The 22547-nt window shown below is 48.4% G+C and overlaps 1 protein-coding gene across 2 annotated transcripts in view; it reads left to right on the top strand.

Annotated features, from left to right (window-relative positions):
• The window catches only part of SGSM3 (small G protein signaling modulator 3), a 31523-nt gene that overhangs the window by 7009 nt on the left and 1967 nt on the right, over nucleotides 1-22547 (top strand). For both annotated transcript variants that reach the window (XM_074578246.1, XM_074578257.1), the window contains exons 2-20: nucleotides 4210-4293; nucleotides 5566-5651; nucleotides 6874-6940; nucleotides 8359-8567; nucleotides 8721-8828; nucleotides 9671-9814; nucleotides 10204-10399; nucleotides 10629-10774; nucleotides 11719-11946; nucleotides 12900-12954; nucleotides 16553-16680; nucleotides 17008-17163; nucleotides 17714-17768; nucleotides 18209-18258; nucleotides 19567-19719; nucleotides 19807-19877; nucleotides 20224-20272; nucleotides 20605-20690; nucleotides 21065-21187. In XM_074578246.1, coding sequence (XP_074434347.1) covers nucleotides 4287-4293; nucleotides 5566-5651; nucleotides 6874-6940; nucleotides 8359-8567; nucleotides 8721-8828; nucleotides 9671-9814; nucleotides 10204-10399; nucleotides 10629-10774; nucleotides 11719-11946; nucleotides 12900-12954; nucleotides 16553-16680; nucleotides 17008-17163; nucleotides 17714-17768; nucleotides 18209-18258; nucleotides 19567-19719; nucleotides 19807-19877; nucleotides 20224-20272; nucleotides 20605-20690; nucleotides 21065-21187 — 2117 coding nt within the window. In that variant the 5' untranslated portion in view covers nucleotides 4210-4286. The remainder of the gene's footprint in view (nucleotides 1-4209; nucleotides 4294-5565; nucleotides 5652-6873; nucleotides 6941-8358; nucleotides 8568-8720; nucleotides 8829-9670; nucleotides 9815-10203; nucleotides 10400-10628; nucleotides 10775-11718; nucleotides 11947-12899; nucleotides 12955-16552; nucleotides 16681-17007; nucleotides 17164-17713; nucleotides 17769-18208; nucleotides 18259-19566; nucleotides 19720-19806; nucleotides 19878-20223; nucleotides 20273-20604; nucleotides 20691-21064; nucleotides 21188-22547) is intronic.

The raw sequence follows: 22547 nt of genomic DNA, 5'->3' as shown, positions 1-22547 counted from the left end.
TCCACAGCTGGAGTCAGGAGCGCACGGATCGGGATCAAAGGCAGATGAACAGGCAGGGTCTTCCTCAGACGTCAGCCATTGAAGGAAGAGAGTTGACCCATTGATTGCTCAGCTGTTATACTGAGCATGGGGCAGATGGGATAGAACATCCCTGTTGGTCAATTTTTGGGTCACCTGTCCTGTCTGCTCCTCCCTGCAGGTGGGACCCCTCTACGCTTTTCCGCTTCTGACCCTCCAGTGGGGCAAATAATGAAATTAGCTGACCTTGGTTGTTACAGCAATAAGTATAAGCAAGAGCCTCTCTGCATACCACTCCTTGGCACAAACTGTCTTATCGCTCTGAGCGAACCGCTTTTGACACAACACGCTGTTAATTGCAGAGCGTTAGAAGAGGCCTAGCTAAGAAATAAAATTCCCGAACAGAAAGTTGGTTCTGTATTACCTCAAACCAGGACACGATGGTAGTGGGATTTAACACATGCAGTGTTGCATATGCTGTTCCTATGACAGCGGAAGAAAGTCATTCTAAAAAGAATGATTGTTATGCTTGTTCTGGTCCTTCTGACGACGTTCACTGACGGCTCCTGTGTAATTACATGTTGTCATGTTTTCAGCATACAAACACATTGCTTTGTAAAATGTTTGTCTTCCGCAGAGTCTGTCTGCTAGAGGTATATTGCTTTTTTGGTGGATTCTTATTTTGTTGTTGCTAAAATCAGCAGAGGAAGAACGCTCCTGGGAAGGTGTTTCTGTCCCAAAAGAAAGATCCTGCTGAAAGGCTCCTGACAGCGCAATTTCATGTCTAGCACATCCAGCAGCTACCACAGCAGGCTTAAGTGGAGATCACATGGCAAAAGAGGCCAAGCAAGTACAACATAGGCAGCAGGAGATTGTTATCTGGTGTTTGCAAGAAGCCAGGTAATTGAAATCTCTCATATCACAGCTGTGTGGAAGAGCAGGTGTGTCCAGAGGAGGCTTCATATTGCCAAGTGGAAGTGAATTTTTAGGTCTCCTTTGCAAACGTCGATTTCAAAAGGACACCTACACTGGGAAGAAACTAATTGGATATAATCCTGCACCACGTGTATTTGCAACTCCGACAAAGGTGTTGCAGCTGGAGTGCTTCAAATAGCTGTACCTGATGCTGACTGTGTGCTTCCCTTGCAGCCGTCTTTTTCAGGTACACACGCTGTCATTGTAGCTGTCTTCTAGCAGGCTGGAATCAATGGTGGTGTGGTTTGTTTTAGAGCCTGAACTCAAAAAAGTAAAGCTGCAAATAACAGATAATATTTTAATTTTAACAAAAAATACTTTTCACACTTTTCAAAAGCGTGAAAGACTTTGGTCACCTGTTGCGTGACCAAAATTGCTTTGGGTAGGAAACTTAAATTGCCCTTAAACATGGGAGATGCGTCTTAATGCGTGGGTAAAAACTGATTTTAATTTTAGATTTCTGAGGGTTTGGAAGTGCCAGTAATATTTCTTGGATCTAATGTGTTTTGTCCTTTGTAACCCTTACTGTTCCTCATTTTCAAAAGTGTGTACTGCTCAAATAACACAGCTAAGTTAGCTGTAGTGATTTTGTGCATGGAATTTCACAGGCTTCTTGGGAGCCCCTTTTGTTACTTGCTGTCTCCTGGCTAGGAGAGTTGGAAAGATGCTTTAGGTTTATATCCCTCAGTCAAAAAAAAGAATTTACTATCTCAATCCCATCTGCCAGATACCATCTTCCTCCTCCTGGCTTGCACTGGGTGGTGCCTGGCTGCATCAGGGAACCTTCCTCCCAGTTCCTGTGATGCTTTACTGGAGGTAGAGTGGGAAGGGGGCAGAAAGCAGGATGGTGGAGACCTGTAGGGCTGACATAGTGGCCTTGGCACCTTCTTTTGGAGACACCTGGCACAGTCCCTGGCGCACCACCTCCTTGTGCCACAGCAGGAGCCGACTCTTGGTGTCATTCACACTCCGCACCCTGCCCTTCCGCATGGGGTGCCAGCAGCAAGGTGAGCTTCTCTGTGGGCCAGGTCCCAGACGGGTGCTTGCAGGAAGGTTTCTATAGGAACCAGAGGCAGGAAAAACCTGCCCACCAAGTTCAGTGCTCTAACGTCAGGGATGGGAGGGCAGGCAGCAGGCAGGGGAGTGATCTCCAGCAAGGTGGAGGCCACCGTGCGGTGACGTGGACAAGGGAAGGTGTTCCCCTCTGCTGCACCTGTATGAGGAGGGACTTTTCGCCTCAGCATTCTCCTGCCCTGCTTCCCGAGCACCGTGGTTAATTCCCTTGTTATGGGGTGTTTTCTCACCTATGTGCCTAACACACTGGCCTGGCTCCTCTGCAGCAGGTTGGTTCAGCAGTGGTTGTGCATGGGATGAAGGTTAATAATGACTGAGGGGGATCCCTAATCACAGGCTTGAGGTACCGAGCACGGGTTCAGGGCACAGGTAATGAGAAGCATGGCAGACATGCCACATGGCTGAAACAGCGACTGCATTCCTAATAAAAGACACTGGAAACAGGGTTCGCTGGGCTGAGAGAAGACAGGGGAGAAGGACATATTGCAGGGTCATGAACAGGCTGTGATCACAGGGCAGTGATAAGCCTGAAAAAAAGCATCAAAATACATTCACAGTGATGTTGAAAGGGGAGTCAGTATTGTCAGCAAATTTACCTGCGTGGTGTGCGTGCTGTGTGTGTTCCCATGTAAAATGAGTGTGCAGGTGCCCATTTTGTAATTCTTGGTATAACACCTTCAGCTGCTGAGGGAAAAGGTGGTGCTAAGAGAACAAGTGGGGCTAGAGTGGTGGGAAGGACAGAAGAGCATTTGAAGAACTCGTGGGTAAGTGACTGGCCATTGTGTGGTTGCTCCTTCTCGGAAACAAAAGCTGAACTTTTTTTGTTTATTGGTTTTGTGTGTTGTTTTTTTTCTTTTTGCCCTGAGGGTTGGTGTCTGTTCATCTGTGCCAGCTTTTCTCATGCAGAGAACTGTTTAAATCTGGGAGGCAGAAGCCTTATCGTTTGTGTTCTCAGACACAGATGCTTTTTATGCTTTTGCAGTGTTTTACAGCTGCTTATCTTGGAGTGCTGTATCAAGCCACTTCCAGGCTGCAAGTGCTCAATGAAAAGCTCACTGAGATGCAAAGGCAATATAACCTTGTACTATTGAGCACTATAAACAACTTGGACAGGGACTGCTGGATAAATCCCTGGGGTTCCTCCTTTTAGCAGTTTCCAGTCAAGTAGCTTTACTGAAAAGGGGAAGCTGGAAAACCCATTCCAGATGTACAAATGTTAGTTTCTGTCAGGTTCTTTCCCAAATAAGTGCGAGTGACTGATACATCCCAGCACTGGCATTATCTGCTTGGTAGAGGTGGCTCTTGCTGTCTCCCACGTACAGTTACAAGGTTGATCTTAAAGTCCAAAATATTTCTCTCTGATTACTGAACTATTATGTTGTTGTCCTGGAAAAGCCCTATAAAAATCTGCTGTGAACTGGTATTGGGAAAGTAAGGAGAGGAGCTATGCAGGCTGTTTCATCATCTGAGCTCTGTCACCAGATTCAGTTTAGAGTAGCCTGGCTCATTGCAGAGGTACTAGTTTGTGTGTTGTCCATATCCTAGTCCAGTTCATCACAAAAAATCCTTGTCAGAAGCTTTCCCAGCTCCCTTCAGGGAGCTGTATTGCACAGCCTAATACACTTTGCTTTTGTGATGCTACCCCTAAAATCTTTCAGGCTTATTGCTTCTAATGATACCCCCCTGTACACTTTTCACCACTCTAGTCCCTTCTCCATGGGCAGTATATTCAGAGAATGATGATGTACAAGGTGTTTTTTTAGTATTCATAGTTAAATATGGGACTCTCCATATAGTATCTGTAATTAAATGAGGGACTCACAACATGCGATGGAAAAGGCAATGAAAGTTGACTTGATTTTTGACATTTTTTTCTATCAGCCATGCTGTTACTGTCTCAAGGGATTTGGTAAATGTCAGTGTGCTCTTTCTAGCTGATAGGTAGGTATGAAACAAAGAGGAAGTTCCAGTCTCTGGAATTTAATTTTCCTATGGGGAATTTACATACTAAGGGATTTCATTTTCCTGGGGAAGTTGTGTGTGAGGGTCTGTCCCCATTGTGTCTGTCCCCATTGTGTTCTTAGATGCTAATTGAATTCTCTCGTCACTAATTTGGTTATATTTTTTTCCTTTTTATAACAGGATAGTGACCTCCCATCTCTGAGAACAGCATTTCTGGACCCGCTGGCAGCCTCTGCTACTCAGCCTTCCCTAGCGCAATGTCAGGTGAGCAGACAAAAATGGACACAGTATCTTCTTGTTTGGTTGCTTGTTCTTTCTTCAGCTACAACTTAGTAAAATAAAGTTACTTGTTCCAAGAGCCATTCTTTACATTCACATACTGTTTGGTCAAATTGGGGAAGAGGAAATGACCCCACTCTTTGTGACCCAGCTGCCTTTTCACTCAGAGTGGACTCAGTTCCTTCTTTTACCCTGTGCTGAAGCCTGCAGAAGCTGCTTCAGCCATTGAACACAGAGGAAGGAGGAGGTTGAAATGTAGTCTGCCTTCCCTGTTTTTCATAAGATTTGCTTGGTTCTATTCTCTCAAGATTTGCCCCAAAGTGGAGGCAAAGCTGAGAGATTTTTGCTGTACAATGGTAGCTCTAGGGCAGGCAGAAGGCTGAAGAATTACTGGAGTTCATCTGTGGACTACTGAAATATAAGCTTTATTGAAACTAGGTTGCCTGCTTCTTACAGTGGCCCACTCACCCACCCTGTATTTTTGTCTAAACCTTCCTAAACAGCTATGGTCTTTATTTCAGGGCATATAACCCTGCGGGATACTATACTTCAAAGCCAAGTAAACCTTTTTCCTGGTGATGGGCACAGTGGAAGACCTGGGACGTGCTTATCTGCTTCATTTGCAGAACTTGATGTCTGCTTTTATTCCAAGGGAAGCTGTTCAGTAGGACACTACCGAGACTGGAAACGTGCTTATCTTGAACACAGCCAAGATGATAGGCATGCTGCCATTGCTGCAGCTCTCTATACGTGATCTGACAATATCCCAGCTCTTCTGGAGGAAAGGAAGCAATTGAGCATCTTGCTGAGGGCTCTGATTTTCAATTTTGGTGCCTGGGTGACAAAGTTTTGGGGAATGCTGGAGTGCTGCTGATGCTGGGGTCAATGCCTCCATAGGAGGCATTTACTTCTCCATAATAATTTTTTGGTAGTAGTTCATCTGGTTTGGCACTGACCACACAGCTTTTCTAAGCAGAAGAAAGATCACATGATGCCACGGAACTCTTTCTCTTCCCTGTACGTTTCTTTCTTAGAGGGAACTCCGTTTTGCCTTTCTGCTTTTTTTTCTTGATGATAAGGAAAAAAAAACCATCTGAAATTACTTGCTTTCTTGGTGAAGTGGGAGCTGTCTGAATGTCTAGAGTAGTGGCAAACTGTTGAGAGTGTCCTTCTCTTGCTGGAACAGTCTGTATCGAGTGTGCTTCTAAGGGAATCTTCCAGGTTTTCACTGCTATATGTTGATCTCTTTCTGTTTAGGCCATCACACTCCCTCTGCTGGGGGTCCCTTCTCAGCACTCACTCCCAGCATTTGGCCTCAGGAGATCCTGGCAAAATACACACAGGTATGGCGTGGGGCAGGGAGGGGGTGTTCTCTGGCTCTGCACGGAAGTAAAGGGACCCTGGTGATTTCTGGTGGTCTCTGAAAGCCACAGGGCAAACGAGGAAGAGATGCACTCTTCCTCCAGTGGTTTGGTTGTGGATGCTCGTTTGCAACTTAAACTTCATGTGTTTTGCGGCTGCATGCTGGCTCTTGCAAGAGGATCTTGCAGAGCACAAAGTAACTTCTGTGAATTATTGCCCTGCCGTTTTGCAACTATTGCTCCACTGTAAAAATGTTGACACCCTCAAGGGAGTCTCTGTCACCATCAAGCTACTCTGGATGGCTTGTGCATGGCAGGAAATGCTAGCCTCAAGACTTGTCACCAGGTAGGGGGAGCAGGGAGGAAGGAAGCAGCCATGGAATTTTGTAACTTACCCACAGTGTTTGCATGAAGGCAGCTGAGCCCAGTGAAGCAGGTTGAAACTTACTGTGGAGCTATGCTAGAAGATGTTTCTTGGGTGCTGCCTGGGTGCAATGCTTGCAAGACCCCACAGGAAGGGCGGGTGGGCTTGCAGGAAAGGGGAGGTATCTGTAAGGGCATGCACTCCTTTAAAAAAAGCCTATTGCAACCTCCAATGTGTACACCCCAGTTGCCAACCATGAGCACAGATGAGGAAAGTTGAGATTTGGGTCATGGACCTTAATTTCCTTTGGCTTATAATTCAGGTTTGCTACATAGGTGCAAATCCCAGTTTCGCCTGCTGTCTTTCAGAGAAATCTGAAAGCAACAAGCAGGAGATGGAGCAATGCAGGGGGCTGAATTTGCAGCATGTGTGCAGAGGTAACAGAGGACGGCTGTATGTTGGAGATGCAGACAGTAGAGACCACTTTAGCTGATGTGCGTGGATTCTGTGAGGAGGGCTGTGTGCCCCTCCAGGTGGGAAGTTCTGATCTTGATATGATGCTGTGCTCAAGCCCTGCTGGGAGAAGGATTGCTGGGAAAATCTGTGCAGGTGTGAAGGCAGGGCTTCACAACTTCCATGGAGAAGTCAAAATGGGAATCACATGCAAGATCTGCCCACCTGGGAATTGTGGTGGGAGGCATTGAAAGTAAAAGGGCAAGGAGTCTAGTTGCTCAGAGGGCACAGTGCACACAGTAGTGGGATGGAGCAATATCCACATTGTCTGTTCAGTTGTTCAGTGCTAAACTGGTGAAAGTGTCTGTTCTTCCTCACATCTCCCAGAAAGAAGAATCCATCGAGCAGCCAGAGTTCCGCTATGATGAATTTGGTTTCCGAGTTGATAAGGAAGGTAAAGCCAGTCCCATCCCTCCCCCTTCCATTGTGTTCTGTGTCCAGCCCTTCCCATGCTTCGAGTATGGCAGTGTGATTTTGCAACCATTCTGTGCTAGCTTTTGTCTACCCACCTTTGTCATCTTTCTGTATCCTACCATTGTAATCAAGTGCATTAGACGTGCTGGCCTTATGGGAGGCTGGAGCATAGACTGTGCAGCAAAGTTATTTCCATCCCCTTATACTTTTGCCACGGGTGAGAGAGAGAAAAGTCAAGAGGAAGTTACCATTTCCATTAGCAGTTGCGTGCTGGGGAAGGGCAACTTTCACAGTTCACAGTGGGGTCTCCGTCACATTCAGTAGCACTGTAAGCGCTGATAGCAGGCACAGTGACATGTGCTGTCTGATGAAAAACTCGTGGCCAAGGTCAGTGGCAGCAGTATGAGTTCTACCCATCCCAGTAGCTTGGCAAAGTGTAGGGCAAATTCTAGGGGCAGAACCCACATCCTGGTTTTCCTGCAAGATACAGAGGCAGGCAACCAAATAGAAGGAGGTGTGGAGAGCTATTGCAGCTGGGCGTTGAGCTACAGCAGCTGGCTGCCTTTGCAAAGAGGAAGGGAAAGGAGTGGGGGACATAGGAATTGCTTTATGTGCTCTGAGAGGACGTTTTTAGGGCTCAGGCTGTGTGGTGCAAGGGCAGAAGTTGTTTGCATGTGTACCCTGAGGCACCTTGAGTCATAGAGGAGTCATTGAAGCAACGTCCAGGAGATGAGGACAGGACACAGTGATTTCCTTCAGCTAGAACATTTGATAGACCTGTGCATTATAAAATCAGCAGAAGGATTTGGACTGCATCGTTGAGATGTGTTATATGATGAAGGACAGAGGGCCTTACGTCAAACCTGTACTTGTGCTAAAGTATCTGTTTTAGAAAGCCAGCCTCAGGTTAAGGTGCTTTCTCATTGAGAATTTGGAAGTGTCTTTATTAAAGCGTTTTTGTTGATTAAATACCCCCAAAGTTAACGTTTTGCACCTCAGTACTTACATGAGCATATAGCTTCTGCTTGCCACTTCTGAGGCTTGCTATGCTTTTGTCAGCCTTTACAGATCCTTACAAAACCCAGCAGGATGACTGCTGCCAGGGTCTTGTTTAATTCCAGCCACGCTCTGCTCTAAATCATGAGTAAGTAGAGACTAGAAGCCTGCTGACAGCTTCGTAGTTCTCAAGGCCCCAGTCCCTTTTGCTTATGACCATAAAATCCGCTGCATGGATAAGACAGTTAGAAACCAAGCTTTGCTCTGGCTGGAAGATGTGAATGTTTTTAATATGCTTTCTTCAGATGGTCTTCCTACTCCCCACCCTGCCCTGTGTTTGTTCCCTTTGCTGTCCCCTCTCTCACTTGTCTGCGTTTCATTCTCCTCCCTTTGCTGAGGCAGATGGTGCTGAGCCAAACTCCAGCAAGCTTCTGGGGGTCCTACTGACGGAGGAGCCGCAGCAGAGGCTCAAGTGGCAGGCTCATCTGGAATTCACACACAACCATGACGTGGGCGACCTCACCTGGGACAAAATTGAGGTCACCCTACCACATTCAGACAAGCTGCGCTCCCTGGTGCTAGCTGGCATCCCGCACAGCATGAGGCCACAGGTAAGAGTGCTGCCTGTTCTGGGCAGGCTCTCCTGCCTGGACTAAGAGACAGTGGAGCGAGACTACTTTCTCTTGGTTCAGAGGGTGCCAGATTATGGCGTTCTCTGGCTGTTTTAGTGATGCTTCCTAACTCTATTCACCCTTTCCTCCCAGCTGTGGATGCGCCTGTCGGGGGCCTTGCAGAAGAAGAGGAATTCAGAGATGTCATATCGGGATATCGTGAAAAACAGCTCTAATGATGAAACCATTGCTGCCAAACAGGTAGGAGATACTGCCTAGTGCTGACTGGGCATAAGGGAGTGAGGAGAAAGGGCAAGATTTGCTGCGTGAGGAGCGAGGGGTGCCTACCTAACATCTGCAGCAGGGACAGTTGAGAGGATGTGTGGTTGAATCCTGGTAAAGCTTGATCCTGTTGGGCATATTTCTCCTTTTGTTGGAATAGCAACTATGCAGCTACCCTCCTTTCTAGGAAAGCAGGGAAGTGATTGGACGCATGGTACCTGCAGGCTAGAAAACAGTGCTGCATCCTGGCAAACATCCTGCTATTCATTGAGGGAAGTGAAGGGTGAAAGGCTGACAGATGCACCTCTGTTGAGGTAGTGGCAGCTGCTTCCAGGGACTCTCTTTGTTCTTTCAAATGCAAAGTCTCTGAACACCAGCAAGACAATTGGAAGGAAGAACAACACTGCCCAAGGGAGATCTGTGGGCTCTTCACCTCCGAGTCCCCTGTCACAGAGGTAGCCAGATTGTTCGTTTCTTGATGGGGTAGGTTTGTTGGGAAGCCTTGCTTGAAATCAAAGCAGATGAAATTCCCAACCAGTATGCCTGCTATTCTCAGTGGTGAAGCTGGGGGCTGAGTTTAGGCAAGTATTTCTTGGGAGACACCACGTCACCGTCTGCACTGGCTTTTTCTGACATGTCAGTGAAGGCTGTTAAACTGACCCAAGGTGCTTGGGTCATCTTCTTTGGTGCCTAACAACTTACGCATGAGTGTGAGGAGCAGAGTCCCCTGAGGCAAGAGGCCATGGGGAAGTGCAGAGAGCAGAAGGCAATTGTTCAGAGGCTGCTAGCTGACCCTGTTCTTGATTATGGCTGTCTCACAGATTGAAAAGGACTTGCTCCGCACGATGCCCAGCAACGCCTGCTTCTCCAACATGAACAGTATCGGGGTGCCACGGCTACGCAGGATACTACGGGGACTTGCCTGGCTGTACCCAGAGATTGGATATTGCCAAGGCACCGGCATGGTAACCTGCTTTCAGAGTGGCTTTATGATAGGGATCATTTCGTCTGTGGTGGCTATGCTGGGGCAAGTGATTTGAGGCAGTGCTGCCAGATGCTATGGCCTCCAGATGAGCTGAAGGGAAATCCCTTCCACATGGAATGTTTGTCCTAGGGAAGGGAGAACAGAGTAGCACCACGTGTCCAAAAATGTGGAAGAATTCAGTCCATCTGTTGGGGAGGGACAGGCATTACACTGAGGAGAAATCACTTCAGTGGGAGACTGCAGGAGAGCTGCTGCAGAGGAAGGAAGATGTTGGTCACCTAGATACTGGTCCATCTCTCCATCTGAGGAAGTGGGGAAAGAGTTTTGCTCCTCTTAGGACATGCAGTTCTTCTTCCTTCAAAATCCTAGGTGGCTGCCTCTCTGCTGCTCTTCCTGGAGGAGGAAGATGCTTTCTGGATGATGTGTGCTATCATAGAGGAACTGGTTCCTGCCTCCTACTTCAGCACCACCCTGATGGGCGTGCAAACTGACCAGCGTGTCCTGCGACAGCTCATCGTGCAGTACTTGCCCCGCTTGGACAAGCTGCTCCAGGAGCACGACATTGGTAAAAGTGTGCCCCAGAAACCATAGCTTTTCTTGCCAGGGTGACATGCAGACAAAAATTATTGTTCTTGTTTCGCAAAGGGAGAGCAGCAGGGCTAGGAGCAAACCTCCTGGCCACGAAGGCAGTGCATGGTCATCTTTGGGCTGGGAGGAAAGCACTTAGGAGAGTCCATCTTCACTAGCTGGCCGACTTCCCTTGTCATATTTCTTTTCTGTATCTTTATTTGCAGAGCTCTCCTTGATTACCTTGCACTGGTTCCTCACCTCTTTCGCTAGTGTTGTCCACATCAAGCTGCTGCTACGTATTTGGGACCTCTTCTTCTACCAGGGGTCTCTGGTGCTGTTCCAGCTCACTTTGGGCATGCTCAGTATGAAGGTAATTCCCACCTCCTCTTTGTCCTTTGTTGTACTTCAGTGTTTAATTCTGAGTTTTAGGGGCAAGAGAGTTTTGTATCAACTTCCTGTGTGTGGTTTGGGAATGTGCTCTGGAAGACGACCTCCTGCCTTCCTCGGAACTGGGGGCTGTGAAGAACTTCCAAGGCATTTCACAGGATTCAGGGACTGCTGTTTCCCCTGCCTACCTCATTTGTTCCCTCATAATTAAACCCCATCAGCTGCCTCCCTTTATTCGGTCTAGATCCCAACCCGAGGGTCCATTTTACCTAAACCAAGATACTTCCTGGTTTTGCACCATCTCTGAGCAGATATATAAAGCCAAGATTGGGGTCATTTGGGGAGCTTTTGATGGCACTGTTGGATGCTCCAAGAGATTACCATTGTCCTGACTACATTTGGTTTGGCTGTCTTACATTGAACCACCCGATCTCTTCCTTTTTATGCAAAAAATAATTTTGTGGTTCAGCTTGCTGTGGGAAGGGCAAGGGTGAGCCTGCTGGGAGTAAGGGGAAGGTGGGGCAGTTTGACATGGTAGGCGCTCTGTAGTGTGTGGGACCGAGCAGCTTCCATTCCCTTGTCCCCAGCAAGATCCCTGCTGTGCCCAGTCTTGGCAGTGGGTGCAGAATAGCTTCTGTTTAGTCTTTCCTTGCTGATTTGACTTCATTTCAGCGATGGATGGTGTAATTCATAAACATGCCAGCTTGAATTTTGGGGTCAGATCTCACTGCAGAGAGTAGTAAAAGATGCTGTTCCTCTCTCATAGGTAGCTTGAACTCCTCCTACTGAAATTTTTATGGAATTATCTCGTATCTGCATTGTTTCTGGCCCAGGCTGTACACTTAATGTAAAATTGCATCTAGCAGCCCCAAGAGCGTAGCAGCCGTGCTCGCTGTTCTGTGTGGCAAAACGATTGCATCCTTGCAGGAGGACGAGCTAATCCAGTCCGAGAACTCTGCCTCAATCTTCAACACGCTCTCGGACATCCCAAGCCAGATTGAAGATGCAGATGTGTTGCTGCGGGAGGCTATGCGCGTGGCTGGCTCGCTGACAGATGTGGCGGTGGAGACCCAGCGTCGCAAACACTTGGCCTACCTCATTGCTGACCAAGGGCAGCTGCTCAACTCCAGCACCACTGTCAACAATTTATCCAAAGTGAGTGCACAGAGTTCCATCTGCCTCTGCAGCTCAGTTTTTGGCATTCCTTTATGTGTTTCCTCCCAATTGCTGTTTGTGAGCAAGAGATCCTCCTGTCTGAGAGGATTTTGGCTCCAGGATGACTGTGTCATCCAGTGGAGAAAAGGTATTGGGAAGTGAGGGGGAGGTCTGTACCAATGAAATGCTGCCAGATCTGTCCTAGTTGACAAATTGCAGGTGAAAAGGATATTGACATTGATTGTAATTATCATTAATGAGACTTATGATGGAAAGTGGTGCATTTTATTAATGGAAACTAGAAGAAACACCATATGCTTTCAGCAGAATTTGTTTGCAGCATGCAGAGTAGGAACTGGAGTTAATCCATTAGTAAGAAACTGATACACTAAAATAACTCTGGAAGGTACAGTCAGAAAACAGCAGCAGCCTTTGAGAAGCTGAATAAAAAATGCACCTGTGTTCAATCTTGGACTACAGTCTGCAGTTGCAGATGTAGTAACTCCTGTTTGTCAAGTCTGCGTGGAAGATACATTCTTGATGCTCGTCTGCGTGCTAATTGCAAGACGCTCCTGCAATACTAAAAGGTAATAGGCATCCACTTAGAAATTTATATATAATTACGTGTAGAACTGCTTTTGGCAACAAGCAGAATTAGAACTAAAATTATTCACTCAAATCGTGGTTGGTTCTTGAACTGCAATTATGCTTTCGTAATAATTGAGCTATAAATAACCCATTGCATATGGAGCATATCAAGCAGTAGAGCTGATTCATTGTGTTAGAACCAGAACAACTCCTGTCTAAAATTGCCAGTTCACTTGCCTGCCCCTTCCAGTGGTAGCTGTCAGGACCCCTTGCCCCGACCTGACCTGTATGCAGGATTGCTTTATTTTATTTCTGAAATCTGTCCTAATCTGTGCGTTTTGTTCTCTCTCTCCCCTCTGCCTCAGATTGTGCGGCGCAGGACCCAGCGCAGGAAATCTGGCATCACCTCTCTGTTTTTTGGTAAGGGCAATCCCATGCCTTTCACATGGTGCTGATGCACCTAGCAGCCTAGGAGGGAGGGGAATGAGCAAAGCAGGGAAACACTGAGACAAAGGAAGAGAAGGGAGCCAGAACTGAAGGATGAGAAGAAAGAAGTGCAGTTTTCTACTTGCTTGCTTTGGTCTGAGCTCAGAAAGTGAATTTTAGGTTAGATGGTTAGTCCTTAAATGGTGACTAATAGCGGGCTGTAGCTCAGCCTAGCTGTAATGTCCTTCTTGCACTGACCAACAGATCAAACACATTTTCTGGCAGACCGTATGATCTTAGTCTGCTCAGTTCAGGAACATCTCTGAAGATCTGAGACAGGGCAGGATGGTCACTCATCAAAATTTATAAATACAAACATCACTGATATATTCCCCCTTACTTACTCTGAGAGTTTGATGTTGTGAACACTTTTGAGTCTTGATTTTCTTTGCTTATGAGCTAAGCCAGCAGATGTCCAGAAAGCACAGGGCCAGAATAGGTTTTGCATGGGTTTAATCGTAACTTGCTTCTGGGACTCCATAATAGTCCTCTCTATTGTAAGCCTCACTGTCATCACTTTCCTTGCAACTGGTTAGCTTTCTTGAAATTGCCACATCTCACCACAGAAATTGTTTTTCCGGGGGAAGACAACATACTGAATTTACAGGGTTCAAATAGTGTTCCTACTGTGGTTGAAATGGCCTGAATAAATCTAAAAGTGCATCTTTCCAGAGAAGAGCATTTCTGGCGTTCTCCAGGAAGCTGACATATTGTCACAGGCTTGCTACAAGCACATACAGCATTACATATAAAAGTTATGGTAGAAGACCGACGAAGCTGTAAAGTCAAGCATGCAGAAGTGAAGAAATGCAGGAAGGTTGCTTGTGCAAGCTTAACTCAGACCTCTTATATGTAGTGTTATCATACAGTCAGTGCAGACTGAACCTGCAGGGAACTTAGCTGCCAAACACATCTTTCTTGTGCCTCAGGTAGTTTCCTTGACCAAGTTTGAGCAGCTTTATGGAAGCAATAGTGAGTTATACCCATGCATAAAGATAAATTATAGGTTCAACCTTCAAAATGTATCAATGGTAGAACTGAGATAATTGATGGTGGGGTTTTTTTCATTTTAGTGGGATTTCTGTACAGCGATTGGCATGGTTTTTAACTAATATTTTTAGTAATTAAAACGTTCGTTAAAATAGAGAAGTTATCATCCTGCAGCAGATGACCAGAATGGAAAAATTCATCCCAAGTGAGGGGAAGGAGAGCTTGGATGTGATAAATTCGCCTTATACTGGGAACTGGCAAACGACCTTAACCGTGAAGTCTGCTGCCTGCAATAGTTACTGTGTAGAGCTGGTACCTAGCCCTTGTCTGGGTTGAGAGTAAGAACTTACCCAGAAGTTAATTCCTCTTCCTTAGAGTGAATGCAAATTTAGTAGTGACTTGGATGGGAGTCGTAGAATCACAGGAGCCCTGTTTGGAAGGGACCTCTAGTGTTTGTACTCCAACCTCTCCTGCTCAAAGCCAGACCCCTGCTCATGGTAGATCAGGTTGGCCAGGGCTTTCTCTAGCTGAGATTCAAGGAGTTGGGCCAGATTTCTAATGAAGGAGTAGAAAGAAGAAGCAGCGAAAGGTAGTTTGGTGGAGAACAAGATGTGCGTGTTGCCCTTTTCCTGTTGGATAGGGATTGCAAGAAGGAAATGCAGGAGACCTAGTCCTCCTTTGCACCAACGTGCAGCTAGTCAGTCTCTGCAGGCCCAGAATAGAGCCTCCTCACACGTGGCTGGTCCCGCACTGGTTTCCTGTTTTAGAAACATACGTGCAGGCGTGGTGGGTGCAGTGAGGTGCATCTGATGGAAACCCCTGTTTCTTTCCTCTGTATTATGTACGTTCTAAGGTGAAAGGTTGTTGAACTTCCTTCTTGTATCTCCTCCTTGTGTTTGGGTGGGATGGATCTGAGTGCAGAGGGAAGAGCACGGTATTTTGGCCAGAAGGAACTGAATGATGACAGGAGGAATCAGTGACCTATGTAAATGAGGGCAGCCCACAGAGCTAGCGTGGCTGTGGTTGAGTAGTTTCTTATTTACTCACATTCTGTTTTAGCAACATGAAATTTCTGGGAATCCCCACCGTCTGCGTGATCACCTATCTATTTACAGTCTTTGTATCTGTGAATCTGTAGTGAGACTTCTTACATGCTCTATTTCCTACCCCTGGCCACTGAGGAGGAGGTTTTGTTAATTTTCATTGCTTGGACTGGGAGTAAGTATGCCCTAAAGTTTTTCTAGTCCAGAAGCAAAGTTCACTTTTCTCTTAAGCTCTTTGTGTCTGATTCTCTAATAATTTAATTTAGCAAATAGAAGACAATTGTAAAAAATAATTTTAAATCTAATTTTGTTCTTCTGTTAATGTTCCTAAAGTTTTAGTATTTTAATTAGGATCCCTTGTGATTAAAAGATACTGTTAATCACTTTTCAATACGCAGAAGCTTCATGTGTACATAGCTGTTGCAGCAGCTGTGTAGCTGGGGCCACACTTTATTCGTATTGGTTTCTATAATGCTGTTTGAAGATAAGCAGAGTACTAATTTGCTAGCCAATGATTTACTTGGGTCTTGCATAAAAGCTGTGTATAAAAGTTGGAGTCAGTGTGAAAAATACGTTGTTTTAAATATTGATTTTGTTAATCAAGCTACCACATCTTCACTATATTATAGGGAGAGCAAAAACAGGTGTAAGAAATACACTTTCAATTTAAAACGAACTGAATTTTTTTAGAAAAAAAAGCAAATGGTTCATTGTTCCCAAACATCACGTACCTAATTTTTAAGGCATTCAGATACATTAACTGTATAAAGAATCCATCCCATTAGGTATCTCTCTGCATAAATTAATAGTGATAGGCTGTCAAAACTCCTGGGGAATTAGTGACAGTTGAAAGATGCTTTGGTAACTTTTTTCTTTGTACTTACGACCACTTCTGTAGACCCAAAACCTTTGAAATCTTGCTCTTAGGGAAGTCGAGGTCTTAAGTATGTGGTGGCTTTTCTGTCATGACTCTGACTTCCAGACTGACACAGGAAAGTGGGCTGTCTTGGTTTTTCGCATCTTTTTCAAGACTCAGTGAAGAATATACTCTCAGCCTGCGAGGTATGCAAAAATCAGAAGTACTTCAACCAAAAGCTGTTTCAGTTTCAAGAGAATTTCAGTTGAAGAGAATTTTTGAAAGTTCCCTAGTTTTGTGTCCCACCATTCAGCCGTCTATATACTGTGTAGACACTTCTCTAAAGTAGTATGTGGTACCGTGGTATACTGAGTTGTCCAGACAGATCAAAGATGATATCTTCCAGTTCCATATGTGGTTTGAAATACCAGCTCCTTAAAATTTGAGACAGTGAAATTGGTATTGGTTGTTTACATTATTGAATAGATTTGCAGTAAGTAACAGCCTTCGGGTAGGCACTTCTAATGCCAGGCTTTTTTTTTATTTCTGCAGAATCAATGATTTCTAATGTTAACAAAAAAATAAATACCTCATACTTGTTTTCCTTTCCTCCCCTTCCCCCTGGCTGTGTGGGCTGCCCCAGGGGATGACGATCTGGAGGCACTGAAAGCCAAGAACATCAAACAGACGGAACTAGTGGCTGACCTGCGTGAGGCCATTCTCCAGGTGGCACGGCACTTCCAGTGTGTGGATCCCAAAAACTGCAGCATTGTGAGTGGGAGCACCTGGGTCTGCACTGCTGTGTCCTCCACGCATGAGTGTTGAGTGTCCGCCATAGGACAGGGCTGTTCAAATGCTCCTGAATGTGGGCTCAAGGAAGAACATGCCAAATGTAATGGGTGGAGGGTGAGGGTTGCTCAATCCATCCCTGGTTGGAGGAGGTCTATGCCGAGAGGTGGTCTGCCTGCTAGAGAAAGAAAAGGTTTGGGAAGGAGAAGGAAAAGATTTGGGAACGGGGGCATGCAAGCTTTGGCAGATTAGCTGGGAATCATCTGTTGCTTTTCATTCCTCTTTGTTCTTCATCCACATGCATGCTAGGATCTGACTCCAGACTACAGCATGGAAAGCCACCAGCGGGACCACGAGAACTATGTGGCCTGTTCCCGCAACCGACGACGACGAGCCAAGGCACTACTGGACTTTGAGCGCCACGATGACGATGAGCTGGGCTTTCGCAAGAATGACATCATTACGGTGCGTCAGGGACCAGAGCAGGACCATGCAGACCCAACTTGTCTGGGACGCTGCACTGCCTCTTCTGCAGGGAAAGAGAGGAGGAGATCAGCTCAGAGCCCAGTTAGGAGTCCAAGGGAAGCAGATGGTGTTTCTGGGGGCTGCCTGGGGATGAGACAGTTTGTTCCTGTGAGTGTTGTCTTGTGGGTCATTCTCAATGCAACCACAGAGTCTCTTTCCTGGCTGCCATACAGATAAGCAAAACATTGATTTGGTCCAACTTGGGTCCTGGTTGTCCTCTTACCACAGCACTAAGCTGTGGTAAGACTGTAACAGCATCCATTTGTATTTTAGCTGTGGGTGTCCCATGTGAAATTGGGGGAAACAGGGATAGCGTTGTGTTCGCAGTAGCTTTTTTTGCCCTTGAAAGCCGTGGGACGCATGAGAAGAGAACGTTGGCGAAACAGTTGGAAAGAAAGCAGTTCCTCGTTGTGCACACACAGCCGGGCAGCTGTAGCCCTCCCGGCACTGCACTCTCTTCAACCAGTGTTTTCTACTCCCTGTTTTTCAGATAATTTCCCAGAAGGATGAGCACTGTTGGGTGGGAGAGCTGAATGGACTGAGAGGTGAGAGCAGGATGGGTTGCACTGGGGAGAGTGGGGCCAGATGTGGAGCATCCATTCATCCACAGCAACCGCTCCGGCATGTTTGCAGCAAAGGCTCTGCCAGTTACCCAGAGCATCTGCCAGAGCCAAGGAGAATGTTAAAGCAGGGTCTGAGAGCAGTGGTGCAGCTACCTGCTTACTTCTTGCAAACAGCAACTTTAGGCTCCATCCTTCTCTTGGCACAGGGTGGTTGGGTGCATGTCATCTCGGCTGCTTGTGGGCAGTGTCCTGTAATTGGCTTCCTCTTGCAGTTGCCTTAATTCTTGTGATTTTTGAGGCTGCTCGTTTCCTTCTTTGGGGTTGGACCCTATGAACTCTCGTTTATTCTCGGCTTCCAGTGAGCTCTGGTCTTTTCTGTGTAGGGGTTTCTCAGAGTCTATGTCTTTGTCCACTCTTTGTAGGTTGGTTTCCTGCAAAATTTGTGGAGATCTTGGATGAGCGGAGTAAAGAGGTAATTAAAAAAAAAAAAAAACCCACAACAAAAGAAAGAGTCATATCATAACTGAAAAAACATAGTTGAAAAGAGCCATGGATTTCCCTCCTTGAGCCTGTTTGCTCTGTCTGGCTGTTGAGCACTTAGTGATGTGATCAGGCAGCTTATCTCTTCCTAAGCCTGTTTGCTCAACTTCCTGCTGTGATCAAGTGGAGAATGAGGGCCCCAGAGGGGTGCAGGGAGTAGCTGAGTGTGATGCCTGGCCTTGCAAGGGCCCTGGAGATGAGCTTTGGGAAAGCTGAGAAGGCACTAGGTAGGTACGCAGCAGGATCCTCCTGTGGGCAGTGTTTCTGCCTGCTCCCTGCTGCTCTCTTCCTCCTTTGAGGCTGTGCCTGTGGATCTTGCTCATGCTTTGTGGTTGTGGATTCTGCCCAAGCAGCTGTGCCCAGGGGGGCACTCTGTCTCAGTTCCTCTCGAAATCAGCAGTGGTGAGATGCCACCTATCTAGAGCAGATACCTCAATGTGGTCCCGAGGCTGGGGTAACGGGTAGGAGACAAATGTCATCAGCTGTTGGCCTAGGCAGTTTTCAGGGGAAGTGGAGAAGGCCCTGTTCTCCTGCTCCTCCTCAGCATTTGGAGAGTGAGGAAGGGCTCAAAGGCTGACCTGAGACCCCCAAGAGAAGCCCCATGAGAGATGTCACTATTGACATCTCACTTGCTTCCTCACCCCTTTCTCAGGGCTGGTTCCTTAGATGCGTGTCACCTCTCTGCGTATAAACACACGCAGCACTACTGAGCAGTTCTTCTCCCAGCTGTGGAAATAGAGAGGATCCCACTCATCCTGATTTTGGAATATCCTTCATGCTAACAGCGTGTCAGGGTGATCCCTTGGAGTGGTGTACCAGCTGACCTGAGAGTTTCCAATCTGCCCCCATTTGCCTTGACTTTTATCAGCTTTACAGAGTCCCAGAAACCCTCAATGCAAGTCCTTCTTACCTTGGCTCAGTCAGCATCACACCAAGCCGCAGCAGTTCTTACATGCTTGACGCTGCCAGGATGGTGCTGAAGTCACCTGTGTGGTCTCCTGGGCAGCACCTGGGCACAAAGGTCCTGGTGTCCCAGCAAAATTCTAGGGGAGCAGCACTGAACATGGTGCCTTATGCAAGAGTCAGCAAGAGCATAAGGGGTTAAGAGAAGGAGGCTGGTGGGCACCTGGGAGTGGAGGAGGTGTTCGAAGAGAAGCTGTAGAAGCTGTAGGTGAGCGAACCACCTCCATGCTCTGCCCCCTTACTTGCGTGCTGAGAGCTGGCTCTTCGTGTTCCTCAGTACTCCATCGCTGGAGATGACTCAGTCACGGAAGGGGTGACGGACTTGGTGCGAGGGACACTGTGTCCAGCCTTGAAGTCCATATTTGAACATGGATTGAAGAAGCCATCTCTGCTGGGGGGGCCCTGCCACCCCTGGCTGTTCATTGAAGAGGTGAGATGTCTCAGTTCCCTTGGCGGGGCAGTGTTGCCAGAGGGGGCTGTAGGGCAGAGTGTACTGACTGTCCCTCTGCCTTACTAGGCTGCAAGCCGGGAAGTGGAACGGGACTTTGACTCTGTGTATTCTCGCCTTGTGCTCTGCAAGACTTACAGGTGAGGCTGCTTTATTCACACCAAGAGGCTGGGTCTGTGCCTTGCTCCTGCGTGCTCACCAAACTGCTGCTCTGCACCTTGGGAAGGGTCATGGTCTGCCCCATCCTCCTGTGGGTGTGGTGTCAGCAGGCTGCTGTGCCCGTGCTGATTTGGGGCTGGCAGTGGCTCTTCCCCCTTCCTCGCACTCCTGTGTTTGCTTCTGGGGCTGTATCTTGCTCTCTTATGGGTGCAGGACCACCTGTGGGCTCAGCAGTAGAAGACAGCTGTTGAGGCATGGAGGGGGGAGGGCCTGCTTCTGCCCAGGGTGGCTCTGGAGCTAGCTAGCTCTCTGCTGTGATCTTTGCAGGCTTGATGAAGACGGAAAAGTCCTCACTCCAGAGGAGCTGCTTTACCGGGTGAGTGCTGCCCCCAGCCCAGCCAGAGCCCAGCTTCTAATGTGGGGAAGTTTCCCATGGAGGCTGCTGGAGGGTGATGCCCTTCTCTAGGGAGATGCTTGAGAGTCTCCCAGAGCTTCCCTGATGGGAAGCCATTAGGTGCCTGGCGTGCCTGGGCAAAGGCAGAAAGCAAAGCCATCAGGAAGGCTTGGCTCCTCTGATGCTAGTAAGTGCCACTGGGAGAGGGTGGGGGGCTCTGGGGAGGGCAGCATTGGACTGTGTTGCTGAAATGGGTGCCCAGCCCAGCCTGAGGCTGAGCTGAGAAGGTGGTAACCACTTCTTCCACCCTGCAGGCGGTTCAGGCTGTGAACATGACGCACGATGCTGCACATGCACAGATGGACGTGAAGCTTCGTTCCCTCATCTGCGTTGGACTCAAGTGAGTCGTCCGGTCCTGACACCCTCAGGCAGGGCAGGGGGTGTGAGGAGCCCGGGTGGGGGCGGAGCGGGCTCGAGGGCAGCAGTTGTTTCAAGCTACCTTAGGCCAAAGGCTCTTTTTCTCCCACTCACTGCAGCCACTGAGTGGGACCTGTTCCTTTCTTATTCATCACGCTGGCCTGACTCCTGCCTAGAATAAGTAGCTGTCAGGGCATGGAGTGGCTCCCACAGGTTTACTGGGTTATCCTGTTCCCACTGGGGACAGAACTGTGGGCTGGGATCAAGGCTTGGGCTGAGAATAGACTATTCCAAAGGGACGGGGGGCTTCTTTCCCTGGCTTCAGCCGAGTAACATGCCTCCATCCCATCGCTGCAGCGAGCAGGTGCTGCATTTGTGGCTAGAGGTGCTGTGCTCGAGCCTGCAGACTGTGGAGAAGTGGTTCCATCCCTGGTCGTTCCTGCGCAGTCCCGGCTGGGTGCAGATCAAATGTGAGCTGAGGTGAGTCTGTCCCCATGGGCCTTGCCAGGGTCTGGAGTGGATTTCCTCTTTCCCTGCAGGAGGTGGCCCTCACTGTGGCTGGCTTTGGACCCTCTCCAGTGAGTAGCAGCGTGGGCTGCCCAGACATCCCCGCTGCCGAGATTTCCTTCTGTGTGCTGAGGCAGCGGCAACTGTCTAGACAGTTTAATGCGATGCACTGTGCCTGCCTGATCAAGAGCAGAGCTTGGCTTCTGGGGAGCTGTTGTGACAAGTGGGCAGCCTCTGCCTGCCAGCAACCTCCTGCTGTGCCCCTGCACCTACTCTGATGGAGAGAGACTGCCTTTTCCACCCCTCTGCTCTCCAGGTTCTCTGCCAGCCACCCTGAGTCCAAGCAGGGAACAGGGAATGTGCTAGGGAGATGGTTTGGCTGTTGATGGCCAGGAAGGAGTCACTCACTGGATGACTCCTGGATGAGCAAGGGAGTGGTGTCAGGGGCTGAACGTGACTGAGCTCGCACAAAGCAGATCCCTTGGAGCCCAGGGCGCACATCCCCGCTGTGTGCTCCTGGCCCTCCTGCGCTCTGCAAAGCCAAATCCAGTCCCAGGGAGCCACAGAACAACCCCTCCACCACCACCACTCCAGCCCTGCTGCTGCTGCTGCCATCCTGTGGGAATTGGCTTTTGTCCGTACCACTCGGCTGCCTCCGGCCCCAGTGGGAGCGTCTGTAGCAGGGAGCAGACCTGTGTGTACACACCTTGGGGTGCCCTGTTCTTGTGCTGCTGCTGAATGGGAGGGAGTCCCCTCCAACTCTGTGCTGCGGTGTCCCGTGGCTGCTTTCTCGCAGCACAGGGGCAATGCTCGTTCAGCACAGCCGAAGGACCAAGTGGGGCCGGTTCATGGCTGGGCCCGGGTTCGTGGGGAACAGGAGCAGTGGCTCATGCCATATTTCTCCCAGCCAGTTTCCTGTAGAGGGCCTCAGCTCCCTCCCTGCTGCAGGAGCCGGAGGAGACCCCCACGCAGGAGTTTACCCTGAGCCCGAAGGACGGATGGGGCTGTTACCAGGAGGTCTGAGCTCTGCATCTCTGTCCCAGGGCTGTGTCGAGGCTGTGCCTGCAGCCCCTGTTTAGAGCCAGGTCCAGCGATGGTGCTCTGCGTGCCATCCCCATGCTGTACTTGTGCATGGGGTCAGGTCAGCTCTCTCACTTCAGGGAGAGGGAGAGAGAGAGGGGTGCAGAGAGAGAGGGGTGCAGAAACTTTGAGGTGCTGCTGGCGGGAGTCTGCTTTCTGGAGAGGACTCGCAGCCCCCCATTGCCAGCTGCGTGCGGTCCTCAGCCACGGCTGTCTGCGGTCTCGCAGAGCCTGGGGCTGCCCGTGCCTCCCT

Source organism: Larus michahellis, chromosome 1 (genome assembly GCF_964199755.1).
Source record: "Larus michahellis chromosome 1, bLarMic1.1, whole genome shotgun sequence".
Classification (NCBI taxonomy): Eukaryota; Metazoa; Chordata; class Aves; order Charadriiformes; family Laridae; genus Larus; species Larus michahellis.
This window is presented reverse-complemented; position numbering and strand designations above follow the sequence as displayed.